Raw genomic sequence first — 20,797 nt, forward strand, 5'->3', positions numbered from 1 at the left:
GCATGGTAGAAGACTGCACCAATTCTTTCTGACATCGTCCGACTGGGACTGTTTATAACTCTGGCTAGTTTCCCCCAATCGGTACTCCAGCCTCCCTGGTCCCACTTCCCAGGACCTCAGCAACACCCAAGATTCCCGCGAGCCGCGAGTCCCCACGCCCAGATCTGGGTTCTAAAAGAGGAAGCCCGCGGGTACAGATCGCGGGCTCCAGAGTTAGCTGCAGCCCCGCCCAGCGACGCCTTCCGCCCTAGGCTGCTGCTCACTGGAGGAGGGGGCGGGACCTTTGGGGTCACGTGGGGTCATCCTGCCCCGCCCACCGTTTCCTGAACCGCGGGGTCCGGCCTGCCAGCCTACGCACGTGTCCCATCTGTCTCTAGACTCCGCGACCCGGCGCAGCAGCCATGGCTTCCTCCCAGCTTGGTGAGGCCCTCGCGATGCTTCACAAGGGTCCTGCCTACACCGTCCCTGCAACCCGCCCGTGCAGCAAGCCGCTGCTGGCCGAGCTGGGGAGGCTTCAGGCCGGGCCTGCAAGCTGGGTCCCCCACCCCTCCTCCCCAGTGCTGGGCCCTGGGCCTGCAATCGCTTGAGTCCCTTCCCCAGACCCGGAAGAACGCGGTGCCAGAGGCCCCGAGTAACGAGAAATGCCTTCTGTTTCAGCTCTGTTCAGTGTGTCTGACAAAACTGGCCTCGTGGAATTTGCCAGAAACCTCGCGTCTCTTGGTTTGAGTTTGGTCGCTTCTGGAGGCACGGCAAAAGCGATCAGGGATGCTGGCCTGGCAGTCAGGTAAGGTAGTAGGTAGTATTAAAGGTAAGTCAAGGGAGAAAAACGTTGTGACCATATTCACCAGAAAGCCGTGTAATCCATGCACTGACAAAAACACCTTCTTTGGGTTAGAACTAGGGAGCCTTGGCGTTTTTGAACCCTAGCCCCCAGCCACTGTGTTCAAACAAATTAACTTAGGTGGGCCAGTTGTTATGCAGAATAAACACAGACGTTCAGCTTCCGAGGCCTGGCCTTAGCTGGTTGCTCAGTTAGACTGTAACATCTTTGAGGATTTCTATCTGCCTCTTCTATGGAATCCATCAGAAAGTAGTCAGTGACTCTCTCACAGGCCCATCGATGCATGACTAGGCCGTGGGAAGGGATGTCAGGAGATGATCCTGAAGAACTGGAGGTAGAAAAGGGAAAAGGCCCCAGGAGAGTAAGTTCACACACCTAATAAAAGACCTGTCATTGTTGCCATAATCGTTCTTGGCCTGTGGATAATCTCTGTAGAGGTAAATTATTCACCTCCTCAGAACGCTTGTCTGTGCGAGCAGTACCTAACCCCTGTACGTTTGACAGCTTCAAACAGCAAAAATGCCTTTACTTACTGAATAGATGTTTTCAGTGGATTCTCTTCTGAGTCTTACGGGAGTCAGGAGCGTCAGGGACAGCAGACAAGTAGGTACAGTTGAGTTCTGTGGGCATGGTTAGGGTCGGCCATTGTGGCATTGTGGATGAAATTCGAGGAGTTCTTGCATTGTGTATCACCTAGTTTAAATGTTTCTCAGGTGGTCATTCATATTTACACACCACTGCCTAATGTTTGCCCCCATTACGCCTTTTCATTTTTTATTCTTTTGGAGATATGGAGGACTGACCCCAGTCTCCAGTCCTACTGAGCCATGCCCCTAGCTCGTTTTTTTATTTTTTGTTTCAGAAACTTTTAAAACTTAGAGCTAGGGTCTCTGTTGGTTGCCCTGGCTGTTCTTGAACTTGTGATCCTTCTGCTAAAGCCTCCTTGAGTGAGTGTTGGATTGTGCGTATCTTTTAAAAATTAGGAACATGATAAAGAATCCGTGTTTTTGGTTTTTTTTTTTGTTTTTTTGTTTTGTTTTTTTGTTTTTTGTTTTTTGTTTTTTTTTTTGTTTGTTTGTTTCTTTTTTTCCGGAGCTGGGGACCGAACCCAGGGCCTTGCGCTTCCTAGGCAAGCGCTCTAACCACTGAGCTAAATCCCCAACCCCCCGTGTTTTTGTTTATATGGGTCCTTGTGCATGGGAGACAAACTTCGTGACGTATACTGAGCCATACTTGTAGTCCTAAGATACTTTTAATGCTTTTGTTGTTGTTAAATTCTCTATAAATGACTCTCGGTAGAATTTATTTCTTTGTTTTGTTTGTTTGCTTTTGTTTTTTTTTTTAGGACAGGGTTTCCCTTTGTAGTCCTGACTGTCCTGGAACTTTATCTGTAGACCAGGCTGGCCTTGAACTCTCTGAGGTCCGCCTTCTACCTCCTGAGTAATGGGATTGCCCGTTGAATTTATTTCTTAATTAAAGGTTCTTAAGTGTCTGGACATTGTAAAGTCAGTGCTTTTCCAAAACATATTTAGGAAATAATATTTTGCAGTATATGAAGAAAATTTAGGAAGTCCAGCGTAGTGAAAAAATGTAAAGTTTTGCTTAATTTGGACTTGGAAAAAATTTTCTTGTAGACTTGGTGGGAGATGCTTTGAATCCTGAAGGTGATAATTCAGTAACTGTTTCATTACTCTGTTTCCAGAGATGTGTCTGAGCTAACAGGGTTCCCTGAAATGTTAGGGGGGCGTGTGAAAACCTTGCATCCTGCAGTCCATGCTGGTAAGTGGTTGAAGGTTATAAACCTTCAGTTTATAACAAATGTTTTAATACGTAGTTTCAGAGGATATAGGAAGAAATAAATCTTAATCCCCAAAAAAGTTTTTTATAAAGAATACTTCTCCCATGATCCCTCACTTTGATCCTCCATTGCTTTTGATCTTGACCTACTAACTAGTGTAGTTAATCTAGATTGGGTTGTATCTATGTACAGTCCGACTGTAGGCTTCTGAAGTAGTTCACCCTTGGAATACAGTGTTACACTGTAACTGATTCTCAAAAGAATGTGACTTCTGTTCATTTGTCTGGCGTTGCAAACCCTCTAAGCAGTAATGGCCGTAGGAAGTGTATTTCTGCATTGCAAGTTGCAAGGGAAGCCCAGAACACTAGTGCTGGAGAGATGGCTGGGCCTTAGCAGTTGAGAGCACCAGCTGCTCTTGCAGAGGACCCAGGCTCAGTTCCTGGCATCCGCATTCCAGTCAAACCCGCTGTAACTCCATTTGCACTAGGCTTGGTGGTACACATACAGATAGATATACTTGCCCAACAATCATGCACATGCATGAAGAGAAAAACAGGAAAAGAAAGGGAAAGACTGAGAAGCTAAGGTTTATCAGTCAAGTCGTGAGCTACAGCTTATGAAAATGTAGATTGGAAGACAGGCAGTGGTTATATAAAAATTCCTTTTACAGGTTTTTGGGTTTGGGGTTTTGATTTGCATAAGAAAAAGAAAGGAGTTAGGTCATTTTGTGTGTTTGAGAGTCTCTCTCTTGAGGCCAGACTAGCCTAGAATTTACTGTGTAGTCAGTCCATGCTAGCCTGAACTCTTAGCCAGGAATGCCGGGATCAGAGGTCTCAAGGCCCAGTGAGGATTAAGTATTTGAGAGAAAGGGTGGTTTTGTTGTTTGTTTATGGAGGCAGGGTTTCTCCTTGTAGCCTTGGCTGTCCTGGAACTCTGTACACCAGGCTGGCCTTGAACTCAGAGATCTGCCTGCCTCTGCCTCCTGAGTGCTGGGATTAAGGCACCACACCCAGTTGTTATTTTAATGAAATAAGGTCTTACTATGTAATTCAGACTTGCCGTCAAACCTGTTCTCCTGCCTTTACCTGTGTGCTTGGAGTATAGGCCTGTGTTGCTGTGTCTGTTGTTAAATGTCTTCATTTTGTTTATTTGCTATTTGCTTCAGAGCTCTTCAACTTCGTGTGTGCTTTTTAAGAACATGAGGTGCTCGGGACATTTGCACAGACTTGTAAGGGTCATGTGAGCTCAGGAGTGGAAGACAGTCCTGGTCAATATAGTCAGGCCCTGTCTTTTATGTGGTGGCGTGTGCCTCGCATCCCAGTGCTCAGGAGCAGAGGCAGGTAGATCTCCTAGTTTGAAGGCCAGCCAGCACTGTGTAGTGAGACCCTGCCTGTCTCAGAAAAAGACTATTAGAGGGTTTACCTGTGAGGGATGGGACTCCACAATATGAGCCACCCAAATTTCTGACCTTAGTGTGTCCTTTCTCTTTGCCACCTTAGGAATCTTGGCACGCAATATTCCAGAGGACGCTGCTGACATGGCCAGGCTTGATTTCAACCTCATAAGGTAAAAAGTGTGAAGCTCAATTTTGAGTGAGTTAAACACCAGCGATGAGTGATGGCAAACCTCATGTCTTCTCCTGTCCTCTCTATAGAAACACTTTGTCTTCTATGTAATATTTGTTAATAGCGTTTTGATTTTGCCAGATTTGTATTTCCAAACTATGTAACGTAAGTTAAAACAACCTTGACTTTGCTAATTCTTTATGTAGAGCAAACTTCCCACCACGGAGTTAGCCCAATCCTTGTTTTTCAAAAGTTAAGATTTTAATTTTGCTGCATACAACCAGCATGTCGTATCCTTTAAACATGCACAGCAGAGCAGCTTTACTGCACTGAGGTGGAGATGCAGTGTGAAGCAGAGGGCCCTCGATCCTCCCACTCTGCCTTGCTCATGCAAAGCCATCCAGGGACACTTGCATTTAGGATCCCTGTGCAACCCTTGGGCAAGGCATCGGTTTCTAAAGGGCCTGTGTATACTGGGGAATAATTGTTGTCCCAGCAGCAGAAGTCTTCCAACTCATGGGTGTAAGATTCTTTCCCTATTGGAGAAACATTAATTTTCTTTAGTTCCTCTCAACACTGTTTTGTATTTTTCAGTGTGTCAGTGTGACACTTTTGTAATTTCGTTCTTCAGTATTTGATTGGCCTTCATACTGTCATTTCTGCATTGTTTTCTTAATTTCCTGTCCTGATTTTTGTTTGCCAATGTGTATTATTACAATTGATTTTTGCGTATTGATCATACATCCTGCAGTCTTGCTGAACTCATTCACTAAGGCTGGTAGGTTTTCTTCTTAACAGCTTGGGACTTTCTCTATGCGAACACCATTTCACGTGTACCCAACCTTGATGCCTTTCCTTTAGTTTTCTTTATATATTTCTTTGGCTGACACACAGCAAAATATTGACTAAAAATGGTGAATAGTGGATATTCTTATTTCTGAATCTTAGGCAAATATTGGTTTTAAGATATCAATAAACACGATTTTAGACTTTATCATGTTGAGGTATTTTACAATTCTGAAATTATTGATGTCTTATAAAATTATAGATAAAGACAGAATTTTTCACGCTTTGTGCATCAAGTAATCCTGAGGCTTTTGTCTTCTGTTAATATTACAATTAATTTTTTAAGATCTTTATTTATGGGTCAGACATGATGTGGCGGCTTGTGGTGGGAGGACAACCCACAGGAGTGGGTTCTCTCCTTCCACCATGTGAGTTCTGGGTATCAGTCTTGCAGCAAGCACCCTAATTCCCTGAGCCATCTTGCCAGCCCCTAGGTACTATGTTTTTATGTACTTGTTAACCCTGCCTTGCTGGGATGATGCCCTACTTGGCTATGGTATGTAATTTTTTTATTTTCTGGGTTAGACTTGCAAGTTAGCTTTTGTGTTAGCTTATATTGGAAGCAGCAGCCCCTGATAGTTTTCTTGTGATATTTTTGTCAAGTGTTGGAATCAGGATAACAAGCCTAATCCAGTGAACTGAGAGTCCTTACCTCTTCTGTTGGTTTTTTACCAGTGGGGCGTATACTGTGGTCCTAGGGTGGATATTTATGACCCCCCCCCTAAAAGCAAAACCTTTAGAATGCTAAGTGTTTCCATTATGTATACAATCTTTACAGTCTCTTGGGGAAATAGTGTAAATGTGTATGTCCTAGGTAGTGTTTACCACTATTCTCGGCCAAAAACAAAATTTGAAATTTTAATGATTTAATAGTGATAGTGAGCTAAGGCTAACCGTCATGCTTGAAGGGAGGTCTAGGAGTATTAGTTAGCCAAGCGTCAGAGCATGTGCTGACTCTATGCTCTAAGAGCCTCCAGACCTTTTCAATGTGGCTTCTAAGAATGTAGAAATGTTGGCTGGACAAGTGGCTCGGCAGCTAGGAGCACTTATTCTTCTTGTAGAACCCAGGTTTAGGTTCCAGCAGCTCTCAGCAGTTTACTCATGACTTGTGGATCCTCTTCTGGCTTCCATGGGCACTACGTGCATGCACATGCAGGCAAATCCCTGTACACGTAAAAACAAACTTTAAGAAAAGAATTTGAAATTGTCAGGCTTACAGTCTGTGTTCTAGGTCTTCACAGGTTTTGATCACATCTGTAGTAACTTTTTTCCTAAATAGTTGTGAACGATGAAGTTTAAGTGTTTGAATGACAGCTAATTGTCTTTGATTGTCAGAGTTGTTGTCTGTAACCTGTACCCGTTCGTGAAGACTGTGGCTTCTCCAGATGTAACCGTTGAGGCAGCTGTTGAGCAAATTGACATTGGTAAGGTGACAGGAACGTTTCAAAGTGATGGGTGGACATCACGTTCTTGGCTTTTGCTTTTATTTTAATATTGTTTCTGGTTTTGTTTCATGTCTTTGAGATGGGGGGGGTGGGGGTGTTGCTACAATGTCCAGGTTAGCCTTGAGCTCCACTTGTAGTAATCCTCCTGCCTCAGTCTCCAATGTTCACAAATCTGATTGTCATGACTCCCATCTTAAAAAATATTTTACAAGCTACTTTTGTACATGGGGTGGGGTTCATATGAGCTATTTTCCCCTTATTTTTTAAGGCAAAAATTAAGGTAGAAATGTTATTCACAGTTATTTTATTTGAGAGTTCTTCAACTGATAGCAAAATACCAAAGGAAAATAGCATATTTCATCCTTCAAAGGTGGCGTGACCTTACTGAGAGCTGCAGCCAAAAACCATGCTCGAGTGACAGTTGTGTGTGAACCAGAGGACTATGCTGCGGTGGCTGCAGAGATGCAGGGCTCTGATAATAAGGACACCTCCCTGGAGACCAGGCGCCACTTGGCATTGAAGGTGGGGTGCACTTCTGTCATACCATAAAGCAGTGTCCGTGCAGTCTGAGTGTGTCAGTGCAAGCACTCGGTTCTGCTAAATATGTCAGCTTCCCACACTTTGCTTGGGCCTTCTGTCCTTTCACTAAACACAGAGAAACCAAGGATTAGGAAATTTCTGTCAGATTCAAAGGCAGAAAGGTTAATTATACTATTCAGTGTTAATTGGGATGTGTTGGGGGTGGTGGCTAAGTCTATACCTAAAGGAGTTCTTGGGAAGTGTTCCTAGTATCTCACAAAATGCAACTTCTTGTAGGCATTCACGCATACTGCTCAATATGATGAAGCGATTTCGGATTACTTCAGGAAACAGTACAGTAAAGGAATTTCTCAGATGCCCTTGAGGTATGGGATGAACCCCCATCAGACTCCTGCCCAGCTGTATACACTGAAGCCCAAGCTTCCCATCACAGGTAAAGCATGAGAAGTATGAGCTGTGTAGACACCTGGCTTGCTTTCTTGTATCTGAAGTCACTCCCATTCCAGATGTAAAGTAAATTACTTAGCAGGCCTTAAAACCATCCAGATTTGAGGTGCACGGAAAGTTTCAGAGCGGCACAGCAGCTATACTGCCTGAGTGGTGGTCAAAGCCCACATTAGAGATGGCAGTATTTGGGACATTGCTGTTTGGGAAGACTTGATGGTGGAGTTGCTGAGATTTGCAGAAGAGAAGCAGACCAAGTCTGCGATGCTTCTATAATTGGTAGTTGAGGCAGTGAAAACAGCAGCAGAGGAAACTCTTGTGTGTTTCTATGGGTTGAGAGCCACTATCTGTTGGACGGATGTCACAAGAAATGATTTCCTTGTTGGACCTAAAAGGACAGTTGTTGTAGGCCAACATAAACGTGTGAAGTTAAATAACATTGAGGGTCCAGGGTGATCATTCAGGGGCTAAGGTACTTGATATACTAGCTTGGTGACTGGAGTTCAGTCCCAGGTCAGAGTTGTCCGTATTCATGCCTCTTACACCACACTTTTTTTTTTTTAATTTAAAAAGAAATGACGATGTTGGGTATTCTTTGAACTAGAATTAAAACTGTGTCTTTGAACTAAGAATTAAAACTGTTTATGCTGTGTGATACTATTTCTGTGGAAATGGGAACATATGTCTACTCCAAAGAAGGGACCAGTGACAGCCAAAGTACAGATATCACCAAAGTCAAACCTGGTGATCCAGTGGGGTATATTGTGATTGTTTATAGGAATAGTGGTGAGAGCTTATTTATAGGAACAGAAATGACTCAGAGATAGCTTACAAAACTGGGACTTTGGAGCACACTGCTCAGCCTGCAGACAGCTCCACAGTTTGAAGAGTGTCCTTTCCAGGCAACCAAACTAGTCTGAGAATGTCTTATCCATCTGTACAACTTCTATAGTGACCTAGTAAATCTGGTCAATTTCAGGGACTTCCTGAGCTTAACCATATTTGCTGTAGGGTCAGCTCTGTTTCACCTCCCTTTTAAAGTCTTGTGTCTGAAATAGAGTTTTACCTCAGAGGGAATTGATACATGACATTTTGTAGCTGTAATAGAGGTACTTTCAAGGTTTTACCCTGTTTTGTCCCTCTGAGAGGAGTCAGGGGAAGGGCAGAGGAGAGCTCTGGGTGTGGAGCCCTAGAACTGACAGGAGAGTTGGTGCATGGTGAGAGCCAGGACAGCTTCACACTCAGGGCAACACACTCTGGTCCATGGGTTGCTGTTCAGAAACAGCTGCTCCCCTGTGACTTCTCTTCTTCCTGTCTCAGCCCAGAGGGCTGGGGAGAGCAGGGTAGGAAGTTTGAGGGTTGCAGAGTCTCTCCTCTTACCCTTGCCATCCAGGGATCTGCAGTTCTATTGTTGCTCTACCACAGCAACATCTCGTACCTAACCATACATAAGTCTCAGAGTCTCCCCACTGCACTAAGCTACTTCTGCCCCCTTCTTAGACTTTCTGTTCTACACAACCGAGTAGTTTTAACTGCATCAGGTGATGCTTCCCACGTAGGACTCCTCACTGGCCTTCCTTGCTCCATCAGGTGCTTGCCTTGCAGTCTCCGTTCCTGCTGACTCACTACCACCCCCTTAGCTCTACTCCCAGCCAGGGCAGCTTCTGCTCTAGGGCCTTGACCTTGACTTTCCACTCAGACCCCTTCCCTGTGCTCTCCATGGTCCTGGCTATGTTTCAGGTCAGCACCTCTGGCCAGAGTAGCTGGTCGTCCTCCTTTGTCACCTCGCCCAGCTTTACTCGAGTTCTCACATTCGAGTGGCAGACCCCAATGCAGTATTACATTTTGAGCCTGGATTTTGCATTTTTATAAGAATTTTCTGGGTTGGGGTGTCACCTGTACTCTAGGAAGCTCTGTGTTCTACCCTCAACACTGAAAAACATTGAGTCTTCAGTGTTCCTTATGTGTGTTGTGCGTCTGGCTGCTTCACTCTGAGGAAAGGTAACGTGTTTTTATGTGGTTATTAGAGTGTACACTCCTGTTTGTCTGGAACAAAGCTGAAGCAAAGAATAAAGATGGAATTGTGTGTATATTTGATTTTTGTTTTGGTTTTGTCTTTTGCTTTCTTCTGACTGGAAGTGAGACAGTGTCTGTTTGTTTCATCTAATAGGCAGGGCATTCTCTGAAGCGCTTTCTGTTATGTCTGACCAGTTATTAGTACCTCTGAGAATATGATGTGAGGGAACCAGCATTCTGGGAAGTGTTTAGACACGACTGTTCCTCTGCTCACCTGCCCACTCACAATTTGACAAGGCACCCACAGAGGGGTAGGGGCTGGGGAAGGGGCTGAGCTAATGATCTCTGGTCTGCTGGCACCCACAGAGGGGTAGGGGCTGGGGAAGGGGCTGAGCTAATGATCTCTGGTCTGCTTTGCTTGCTCTGTGCCTTCCTTCTGAAACTGTGCTTTTCTTTTTGTTGGGGAACTTGTTTTGAGGCAGGATCTCAGGATCTCCGCTCTCATCCCCGAGTGTTGAGATTACAAGCACACACCATTCCGCTCTGCTGCACTTGCAGTCTGTCTGTGGTAATGGTTTGCCTGTAGTAGTGGAAGTCTGTGCAATCGGACTGGCTTTGAACTTGGAGAGGCTCGCATGCCTCTGCCTCCTGACTGCTGGGATTAAATGTAAGCACCCAGCCTGCAGCTGTCACTGCATCCACTCGAGAAGATGAGAACACCACTGTTTCTGTAGCTCCTGTCCACAGCAGTTTAATTGTACCACTGTTGTTAGGGTTTGTTTGTTTTAGTTGAAAAAGTTTATGATTTGTGACATACTAATAGTCATAAATACTTAATCTGTTCACATGTGTAGCGGACACCTGGTTTGTCATTGGTGCTGAGACTCTGACTACTTTATTTCTACTCTGCAGAGGTGGGGTGGGGGCGCACGTCTCTGAAGATGACCCAAGCACTCTGCTCCTTTTGAAGCTGGGTTACTGATACGTCTGTAGATGCCTGTTACCTCTTGGCTCATTTTTCTTTTGGGGGGTGGGGGTGGTTTGGGAATGGTTCTTGAGGGTCTCATTATGTAGCCCTGGCTATCCTAGAACTCAATCTGTAGACCAGACTAGGCTTGAACTCCTAGAGACCCACCTGCTTCTGCTTTCCCACGTGCTGGGACTAAAGGTGTGCACTACCCCCAGCCTTTGATTACTTTTGTACCTTTGTGACTTTTGGCTAAAATCATGTGCAGGTTGTATAGCCTAGGTGTGTTACTTTGTAAGGAATGCACATACATGTGGCCTTTCTGAGCCTGCTTGTTAACGTGTATATGTGTTTTCATGTGTAGTTCTCAACGGAGCCCCAGGATTCATAAACCTCTGCGATGCTTTGAATGCCTGGCAGCTGGTGACAGAGCTGAGAGGAGCAGTAGACATTCCAGCTGCGGCGTCTTTCAAGCACGTCAGCCCAGCAGGTGAGGAAAGCCTTCAGAATGGCCTAGAGTGCTTGAGGCTTAGGGAGTGCTGATGCCGGTTAGACAGTTCAGGACATCATAGACCAATTTTGGCTGTGATAGTCATAGAAACCTTGGTGACATAATGTATGTACACACAATTATGTGGCAGAGTCAGGAGAGAGAGAAATTGCACTGTTGGCGTTTGCAGTGTCGTTCTGAACGTTGAGGAATGAAAGTGAAGTGAAATAAAGCCAGAGAACTACCTTTCCGTGTTGGAATTGTACCTTAGTAAACATGCAGGGATTGTTCAAGTAACATTCTGTCCCGTTTCTATTGAATGAGACATTCTTGCGCGTATTTTCTCAAGTCCACACACAATTCCATAATCCATAATGTCACAAGGGCTGCCTGCAGTCTCGCACACCACTGTTAATATTTATTGGGCGCTAAAGTGCAGTGAGTGAGTAGAAATAGACGGGGTGTGGAGCCAGGCGGAGCGAGTCGGTAATGCCGTGCCTGGCTGCCTGCACAGCAGTGTGGTCGGGCTGCGGGGGCTCTGCTTCCACCGCAGAGAGATGTCACTGCCCCTACAACTGTGGTTGTAGAGTTTAATTACCTCACTGAGTAGTTTTTGTTTAATTTGGCATAAGTACTATAAAATATTCATTTGTTTGAAAAATATAGGCTAGGTCTTTAAAAATGTAAATGTTTAAAATCATTTTGCTTTCTTTGTTTCTTTTGTGGTGCTGGGAATGAGCCTGGTCTTAGAACATGTTTTACCACTGAGATATACATCCAGCCCTTTAACAAATATTTTGGTGTGAATATTGAAAAGTAGCAATTTGAGGTTTCAGGTTTATTGCCTGTGCTTTTAAACAGTTTTGTGTGCATGGTCACAAGGGTCTGCCCAGTCAGTGCTTTACCCTGGGAAGGTTGGGGGTGCTTGGCCACTGTTTCTCCTGCCTGCCATCGCTGCCATTCTCATTTCCTTTGCCAGGTGCTGCTGTTGGGGTTCCACTCAGTGAGGACGAAGCCAGAGTCTGCATGGTCTATGACCTCTATCCGACCCTCACGCCCCTGGCCATTGCATATGCAAGAGCAAGAGGTCAGATCAGAGATTTTGTCATTGAGAGGAAAAAGCAGTGTTTCATACTGAATAGAGTAAAATAGTACTACCCCTGGCTTATAGGATTTACATTTATCTTTCATTGTTTTAAATTAATACTTGAGATGACTATATTTATAAAAATGCTTGTTACTATTTTAATGTAGTATGTGGAAACAAATGAGATTGGTACATATTATTTTGGGTTAGGTACTTGAATACATTTTTATTCTGAGGAAAATTGCATAGTTATTCTAACCACTAAGTTTGATTTGACTTAGGTTTTATATACTCAGAAATACAAGAACTTGGTATAATGACTAGATCATGAAGGGTTTTGAGAAAACTGCTACAGTTTATTAGTTACAGCCATAGGCAGCAACTATAGCCTTGTGCCGAGTCCTGCCTGCCCCCCTCATCTGTAGATACAGACTGGGTGGAGGCCACGTGACTCGCTTATCTTCAGTAGCTGATGCTAAGTGCTAATGTAGAAGGTAAAAGTAATACGTTCTTACTCATTAGTTGACTGATTGTGATAACTGTAATAATTAGCTTTAGGAAAGGAGGTTTTATTTTCCACATCACGTGTATAGTATACCTGCCCACATTGGAGTAACAGAGGCGCATGCCACATGGCATCATGTCTGTGAACCTGAAAGTGTCTGAAAGGAAATACTAGATTTGATCATGTGAGTTTTTCTATGCACAGTTGCTTTATGGTGAATCCCTTTACCTTTCATTTACAGGAGCTGATAGGATGTCTTCATTTGGTGATTTTGTTGCATTATCTGACGTTTGTGATGTCCCAACTGCAAAAATTATCTCCAGAGAAGTGAGTAGAGGTTCAAATATATTGATACATATGTAACTGAATAGCTTGTCCCTAGGCTTCATTGAAACCGTAGCCTGCCTGGTAACGTCTGCCCCAGCTGTTTACCATGTAGGACACCGATCCTTGACTTTCCCTTAATTTTGAGATTTAGGGTTTGAGGTGTTTGTCTTGATGTGGGGGGTATTATATGGTCAGTTCTTTAAGTCCTCTGCAGCTGTGCTTAATGCCCAAGGTCCTGTGGTTAAAGGCGTGACGAGGGCATGGTAGTGAACCTGAATGATCAGGGTGGAGAAGTGTGAAGGAAGCACTTTGATGAATTCACCCTAATGAATAATTCTGAGTCTACCTACTAGCTTTTTGAGTTTTAATGCTAACATTTTCTGTTGATAGTACAGCTAATTGTTGCTATATCTTATAGAGCTATTCTCTGATTTCTAAAAATAAGAATTTAATATATGTATTTACAGGTGTCAGATGGTATTGTTGCCCCAGGCTATGAAGAAGAAGCCTTGAAAATACTTTCTAAAAAGAAAAATGGAAGCTACTGTGTTCTTCAGGTTGGTGCAGTTTTAAATTAGGCGGTAATTTAGTCTTTGGGTTTATTTTGTGTTCTTTTCCCCGTGTGTCTTTCTTATTGAGACAGCCTTCAAATGTGTGCCTCTTTATTGTTGTCTCTGTCCCTTTCCCCCTGCTCTTGTCTTCTTTTTAAGATGGGGTTGTACTGTGTAGCTCAAGGTGGCCTCAAGCTCACACCCAGCTTTGCAGATGCTGGGATTTGACAGAGCAGCGCACCAGACTCTTCTGTTCCTCTCGTTTATGAGTAGCTGGGGTCTCAGTAGGAAGCCTTTGGTACCCCTGCCTCTGCGTTAATCTTGGGGCTTCCACTGAGCGTGTGCACGGCCTTGGCCTGCCAGACACCTTTACTCTTATTCTTACCCTTTTTATATAGTAGTTTGGGGCCGTAAGAGTCTCACTTTCAAGTTTTACTTTTCATTTGTACTTAACATGCTTTCTTGTTCAGATATCAACTGTCGTAGAAACTCTCCTGCCTGTCCCACTGCCACTGCTACCCTTTAAAGTGACAGATGTAAATTTCTTCTGTGTCCTTCCAGAAATAGTCAGGACACATCCACCAGGGCGTTCATCTGCACTTCTTTTGTTTCTTACTCACATACCCTGCTTTACATTAACACCCTTGCAAACCTGTCTGTCTTTATATAACTTACCTAAGTTCTGAGAGAAATAGAGTTGGGGTCACAGGCTATGTATATTGGTGACTTTATGCTGCCCCTGTAGAAGGTGGAGGCCAAGTTGAATGTCCTCATGGATATGGTGTTTTTAAATTTTTTTATCTTTGCAATTATAATGAACTTTACATCTCAGATTCACCAACTGAGCATCTCACATAATGGGAGATGCAAGCTATAATTCTTATTTTCCCATATTATGTTATTACTTTCATTGCATTGTGTCCATTACTAAGTGATGTCATCACACATGTTCATGTTAGGAAAATGGGTATAACTCATGGGTAAGGTCTTTCCTGTGTTAGCCTTTGGGCCTGTTTCCTGAGACACAGTGTGGCTGTGTAGCTCAGGCCTGGAACTTAACTGTGGCTGAGCCTGGTCTCTAACCTGCAGTCCTCCTGCCTCATCCTTCCAGGTACTGGGACTATATGCATGCACCCTCAAACCCAGGAAAGGTGAATTTTTTTGTATAGAAAATTTGAGACTGTAGATACAATACTTAATTTTTAAAATTTGTGTCTCAGATGGACCAGTCCTACAAACCAGATGAAAATGAAGTTCGAACACTCTTTGGTCTTCGTTTAAGCCAGAAGAGAAATAATGGTGTTGTTGACAAGTCGTTGTTTAGCAATATTGTCACCAAGAATAAAGATGTAAGTTTGAAGTTATCTGAACTAAAAATTAATAGCATGTCTGCTGCCTTCAGTATATGTAAGCTTATCATTTATTAAGGTCCATCCACATTTGTAATTGGTGGATATGCAAGCAGCTGTCGCATCTCTGAATTGTCAGGTAAGCTGGACACCTTAGAAGCCTGTGTGTATATGTACTTAATTAGAAAGAAGTGTCTTCAGTCATACTTGAGTAAGATCGTGTCTTCTGCAACTGCATGCATTAGCTCACAGATATTTTTCTGTATTGATAAATGTTGCTTTACTTCAGTGAAAAGCCGTCTGGCAACCCAAGTATGACCTGTGCCCTTGGATATTTAGGTCGTGTCCTTTGTCACCCTGTAAGTAGTGATGGTCTGGGGAGAACTGCTTACATGCAGTATTCCATTCGGTCACAGTGCATTGTGGGAAAGGACCATCCTCTGTGCTGTACAAAAGACAGGATTGGGACAGAGAAGAGTTAAATCTGTCTAAAGTTACAAATGGGGAAATAGAGGGTGTGTGTGTGTGTGTGTGTGTGTGTGTGTGTGTGTGTGTGTGTGTGTGTGTGTGTGTTGGGACTGAACAGAGCCTGACCTAGGGCCTAGTCCCTGAGGTATGGAGCCCTCAGTTTTGAAGGATTGTTTCCTGCTTTACCTGCTAACATGCCTGGCCTTTGTATTCAGTGCTGGACACTGGATGTGGAGATATTCTGAGAGTCTGTAGTGTTTTTTCACTCTAGAGAATTGATTATGCTCCTGGCAGGCAGGTGAAGCGAAATGGCTCATACCTAGTTGTGAAGGACTGAGCTGATTTAAACTTGGGCTTTGGTGTCTGTGAGGCAGGTCTGCCCGTGGTCCAGCTCTCCTCTGCAGAAGCTGAGTATCTGCCCAAATCCTTCCCGTGTCCTCTGACCTTGCATTGCCCCAGCATCCTGTCAGGCTTCTGAAATGCAGCTGAGCTCTCATACCCCTCCCTTGCATGGTGCTCGGGAAATGTTTAGATTGTTGAGATCATTGTTTTCTTCTGGCCTTTTCTCTGCATCTTTGCTGTGGGTCAGGCTTTTCTGTGTGCTTCTGGAGGGGCACTGGTCTGCTTACAGCAGGCCATTGTAGTGAGAGTGGGAGATAGAAGAGATCTGAAGTCTACCTACATCCCACCCCCTTTAAAAAAAAAAAACAGTGCTTCAGTTGGTTGCGCACTTCCATCCACCCCACGGGCATTTCTCATATCCTTTATCCGACTTCGAGTGCCGGAGTATGTTTGAAGTGGATTTCTAAGAGACCTGTTTTCTGTAGTCAGCTCTGTACTTGTTGGCTCAAACAAAAGGTGAAGGGTATATTAATAATATTATTAGTATTTAATACTAGAATAATAAATTCCCTTAAATATTTTTTAGTAAACCATTTTATTTATTTATCTTACTTATTTACTTTACGTCCCACTCACTGCCCCCTCCAGGTTACCCCCTCCCATAATCCTTCACCCCATCCCCCTAAAAAATCTTTTAAAACTAAGCTTTGAATTTTGAGATTTAAGAAGTGTAGGTTCACATACAATTGAGTACTCCTATATTTTTATTCTATTTCTCTTTTTGCAGAGTAGAAGCTTAATTTGGATGAAGCCAAGCTTATCTTTTTGTTTATTTTTAAATTTTCATTGCATGTGCTCATTATATATGATATTTTTTTCCCATAGACAGTTTTTTTCTTTTTTCACGTTGCACATGGTGTAGATTTATAATTTTATTTATCTATAGATCTAGGGAGCACAAGCAAAATAGAATATTTGTGTGTCTGAGAGTGGCTTAGTTATTTACCTAATATGATTATCCCCAATTGCATCCATTTTTCACAGGCGACATAACTCACTCTTCTCTGTAGTCTAGGCTGGCCTTGAAGCCCAGATCCCGCTTCCTCAGCCTTTGATGGCGGATGCCAGGGCCTAGGCATCTTTTTGTGGTCCGTGTAATTGTCTGTAGCTGACACCCTTACCTGCTTAGGGTACACACTGGCTTCATTGTTCTCGTTTCTAATTTGTACCAAAGGTGACATTTTGCATCTCCTGCAGACTTAATGCTGAATGTTGGCTTTTTGTTTTGTTAAGACTATTTTTTTGTGTGGACTAGGCTGGCCTTGAACTCACAAAAGATCCACCTGCCTCTGCCTTCCAAGTGTTGGAATATTAGTTCTGATCCTGAATCTTATATCTCAGTTATTTAAAGAAATTCCGACCAAAAAATATTATTCGTCATTTTCAAGTAAAAACAGTGTTTCACATTATGTCGCTGAATGGTTGTCATCAGTGTGAGGGTGACACATGGGCCTGCAGAGAGCACTGATTAGTTAGAGGTGTGCTCGCATGCCTCAGTCTTGAGGACAGTACGGCAGGGTCTGCTGTGATGGAGGGTCCTAACTGTATTACAGGTCTGTGTATTACACTGTGTCCATAGCTTAAGTCAACACGATTTCCAAAGCCTGGTGAGACTTAGCCATCCTGTTTGTTTCAGCTGCCGGAATCTGCTCTCCGAGACCTCATTGTCGCCACCATCGCTGTCAAGTATACTCAGTCTAATTCGGTGTGCTATGCCAAGGACGGGCAGGTAACCAAGCTGTCGAGACAGAGCAGTGGGCAAAAGCCCATCTGCCTTGATGCCAGGAAAGGGAGATTTGCCAGGTTTCTCTTCCTGGTGTCAGTATTTATTCAGCACCTTGGTAGACTTAGACACTAACCCGGAGCCCATTACTGCTCTTGGTTACCCTGGCTGTTGCTCAGTGGGAGCTGCCTCAGGTGTGGTTAGCGAGACTGGTACACGTACACACACACACACACACACACACACACACACACACACACTACAGGACACGCGCACCCACACACTACAGGTTGGTGTTGGGGCCAGAGAGATACTAATGTGTGATTCCAAAGAGCCTTTCAGGATTTTCATGGTTGCCAGCTATTAGGATTGTCAGTTCTGGTCACTAAATCATGGCAGACTGTGGTCTCTGGTCCTTGGGCAGAAAGCCAGCAAAGTCACTCAGGATGGAAGCTTCACTCCTGTCATCCTTTGAAAAGGAAATGTGGCTGGGAGAAGTGTTGCTGATCACTAACGTCCCCGTTCTTCAGGTTATTGGCATCGGAGCAGGACAGCAGTCTCGGATACACTGTACACGCCTTGCAGGTGATAAGGCAAACTCTTGGTGGCTTCGGCACCATCCACGAGTGCTTTCCATGAAGTTTAAAGCTGGGGTGAAGAGAGCAGAAGTCTCCAATGCCATCGATCAGTATGTGACCGGCACCATTGGTGAGGTACGGATTGACTGCGGTCCCGGTGGACTACGTTGTGGTAGTGTCGTTTATGACTGTCCTACCCCAGAGATACTTCTTAAAACCCTCAGTAGTCTGAAATCCTTAAAATACCTTCCTGATCTCTGTCAACTTCACTGCTGCACCCTTTCTGAAAGCACAGACCTCTGCTTCCTGGGGAATGATTTGGATTAATGTTGTAGGCCCATTGTTATTCCCCTTCGGGTTATAATATTGTTATTGCAAGGACTGTTTTTCTCCATCTCCCAGTATCTCCTAGCATCAGTAGAAGCTTTCTGCCTGGTAGTGCATTAGACTTTAGCAGTACATGATCTAATAGCTGGTCACCAGCGCCTTCTCCCACCACACTTTCTACAAAAGCCATTAGCAACTCCATGAGGTTTGTGTTTTGGTTTTGTTTTGGTATAAGATGGTGGCTCTATCTGACCTGCTCTGACTGAGTGCAAGCTTGTCGGCACGCTCCACCGCGTCCTTCCTGCAGAAGGCCTTGCTTCTTACTACCTCTGCACTAGGGGTTACATTTCAGTATCATCTTGAGGTGACAAACATCCAAGTAATAGTAAATACCACGCATTGTTTTGATTTGCCCACGGCTGACTATACCTGAGACAGTTAGACACGTAGTTCATCTACACAAACATCGGTTATTGTCTGGTTCCTAGGTTGGACATGAATAATTATCTTAAATGGTTTGGTGAAGGTATATAAAGTTAGAAATTTAACTTTGAGATTTGGGAATATGGTAGGTTTGGGGTAAACAAAAGCACAACGTGATCTCCTTGGCCGTCTAAGAATGACCTTTCCTTAATGAAAATCTTTTTTAAACATCAAAGAACTTCTGAAAATCGGAACCTCGGTGTGTCATTGTTTAGGGAGCAGTCCTAAGAGAAAGCCCTAGTGGGTGCTGGCATTGTGCTGGCATTGGACTGAGCTAGAGGTGATGCTGCCGGCTCACTTTGCACCCCCGGCTCCCTAGGGTGAAGACCTGGTGAAATGGAAAGCACTGTTTGAAGAGGTTCCTGAGTTACTCACTGAGGCGGAGAAGAAGGAATGGGTGGCCAAGCTGAGTGGCGTGTCTGTCAGCTCCGATGCTTTCTTTCCTTTCAGGGATAATGTAGACCGAGCGAAAAGGGTAAGCAGGAGTTGTTGTGTGCTGGGAATGTAGAATTGTAGAATGACTTCAGATGCCCCCTGAGAGGATGGGGATGTGCACAGACCGCTTGACCAGTTGATGTCTGGCCTCAGTTTCAATTCCTAGCAACACACACACACACACACACACACACACACACACACACACACACACACATTGTGCTTCCTATGTTTTAATTTCTTAGAGTCACATAGTAAAACTGTCGATTTGATACAAATGGATTGTTTTACTTTCCTATGTGATAAAGGCATCATCCAAAGTCTCTTCCTTTGCCTGAATATTAGTTTGTGCCCTTTTTAAAGATTATATTTATGTTTATTTTACCTGCATGCACATAAGTATGTATGTAGGTATGTGCTCCTGCCTGGTGCTCATGGAGGCCGAAGAGGGTGTCAGAGGCCCTAGAACTGGAGTTTCAGATAGTTGTGGGTGCTATGTTATATGGGTGCTGAGAACCAAACTTGGATTCTTTGGAAAAGTAGCCATTGAGTCCTCTCTCCTACTGCTTCATTTTAGAGGGGAATTTTGTATTTTTCTAGATATGCATGTTATTGTGCCTTGAAAGTCAACATTGGTTTTGGGGTTTTCCTCCGCAGAGTGGTGTGGCCTACATTGTCGCTCCATCCGGATCTACTGCTGACAAGGTTGTGATCGAGGCGTGTGACGAGCTGGGGATCGTGTTGGCTCATACAGATCTCCGTCTCTTCCACCACTGACCTTGGCTGACATTGTTACATTGTTTCCTAGCGGGAGATACTCCTGTGGGATCCTGAAAGTGTATCTTTTTAAACAGAGTCATTCGTATCTTAATATTTGGGTCTGTGGTTTTAGACAGTTAGGTCTTACTCACTTGAAAGGTATAGCCTGAGACACCACGTGGGGAGACTTGTTTCTGCAAAACCTGAAAGGATCCTCCCCACGGGAGCCAGCTTTCACAAAAAGTCCCTGCGAGACACCTAAGTGCAGGTAACCAAGGAGAAGCCAAGCTGCCTTATGATGACATCCCACTGAGGACTGCTCTCCCCAGGGCTCCTTTCTCTGTGCCTCTCAGAACTGCATCCTTAGCAGGATCTAGATAATGGTGATACTGCCCTTCCTTTCTTCAGAACTGCTTAAAAACCGTGAGCTCCTTGGTGACCTGTTTGGTACAAACCTACAGACCGACCCCTAGAGCTTTTCACCCATAGGGAGCAGACTTGGACTGTGTGTTGGGCGGGGGAGGTGACATGACTGAGTCTGTGTCCCCGTGTTGGTCCTGACTGTTCACACAGGCGATGCCTGGGTCAACGGTAACCTTTGGTCAGTTAGCCTTTGGTTAGTTTTGCCTTCTTTCCACTCCTCTAAATAAATTTCAAAAAGTTTTTGTTGAGGTCACTTTGTTTTGTTTTTTGACACAAGGTTTCTCTGTAGCTCTTGCTGTCCTAGAACTCTGTAAATGAAGCTGGTCTGGAACTCAGCTCCATCTGCCTCCTCTGCCTCTGAGGGCTGGAATTAAAGGTTGCACACCACACCCAGCACAGAGAATGTGTAACAGTCATCTTTTGAGTCA

The 20,797-nt window shown here is 44.2% G+C and overlaps 1 protein-coding gene across 1 annotated transcript; it reads left to right on the forward strand.

Moving 5' to 3' along the window:
- Positions 1-292: 292 nt before the first annotated feature.
- On the forward strand, positions 293-20,620 carry Atic (5-aminoimidazole-4-carboxamide ribonucleotide formyltransferase/IMP cyclohydrolase). Its single transcript, XM_032901301.1, has 16 exons — positions 293-420; positions 658-784; positions 2,544-2,620; positions 4,139-4,205; positions 6,386-6,474; positions 6,866-7,017; positions 7,312-7,468; positions 10,827-10,952; positions 11,932-12,039; positions 12,786-12,871; positions 13,339-13,428; positions 14,643-14,771; positions 17,278-17,370; positions 17,895-18,077; positions 19,072-19,227; positions 19,845-20,620. The coding sequence occupies exons 1-16, from the start codon at positions 402-404 to the stop codon at positions 19,962-19,964; spliced, it is 1,779 nt and encodes a 592-aa protein (XP_032757192.1). The 5' UTR covers positions 293-401; the 3' UTR covers positions 19,965-20,620.
- The last annotated feature ends 177 nt before the right edge of the window (positions 20,621-20,797 follow it).

Source organism: Rattus rattus, chromosome 4 (genome assembly GCF_011064425.1).
Source record: "Rattus rattus isolate New Zealand chromosome 4, Rrattus_CSIRO_v1, whole genome shotgun sequence".
NCBI lineage: Eukaryota > Metazoa > Chordata > Mammalia > Rodentia > Muridae > Rattus > Rattus rattus.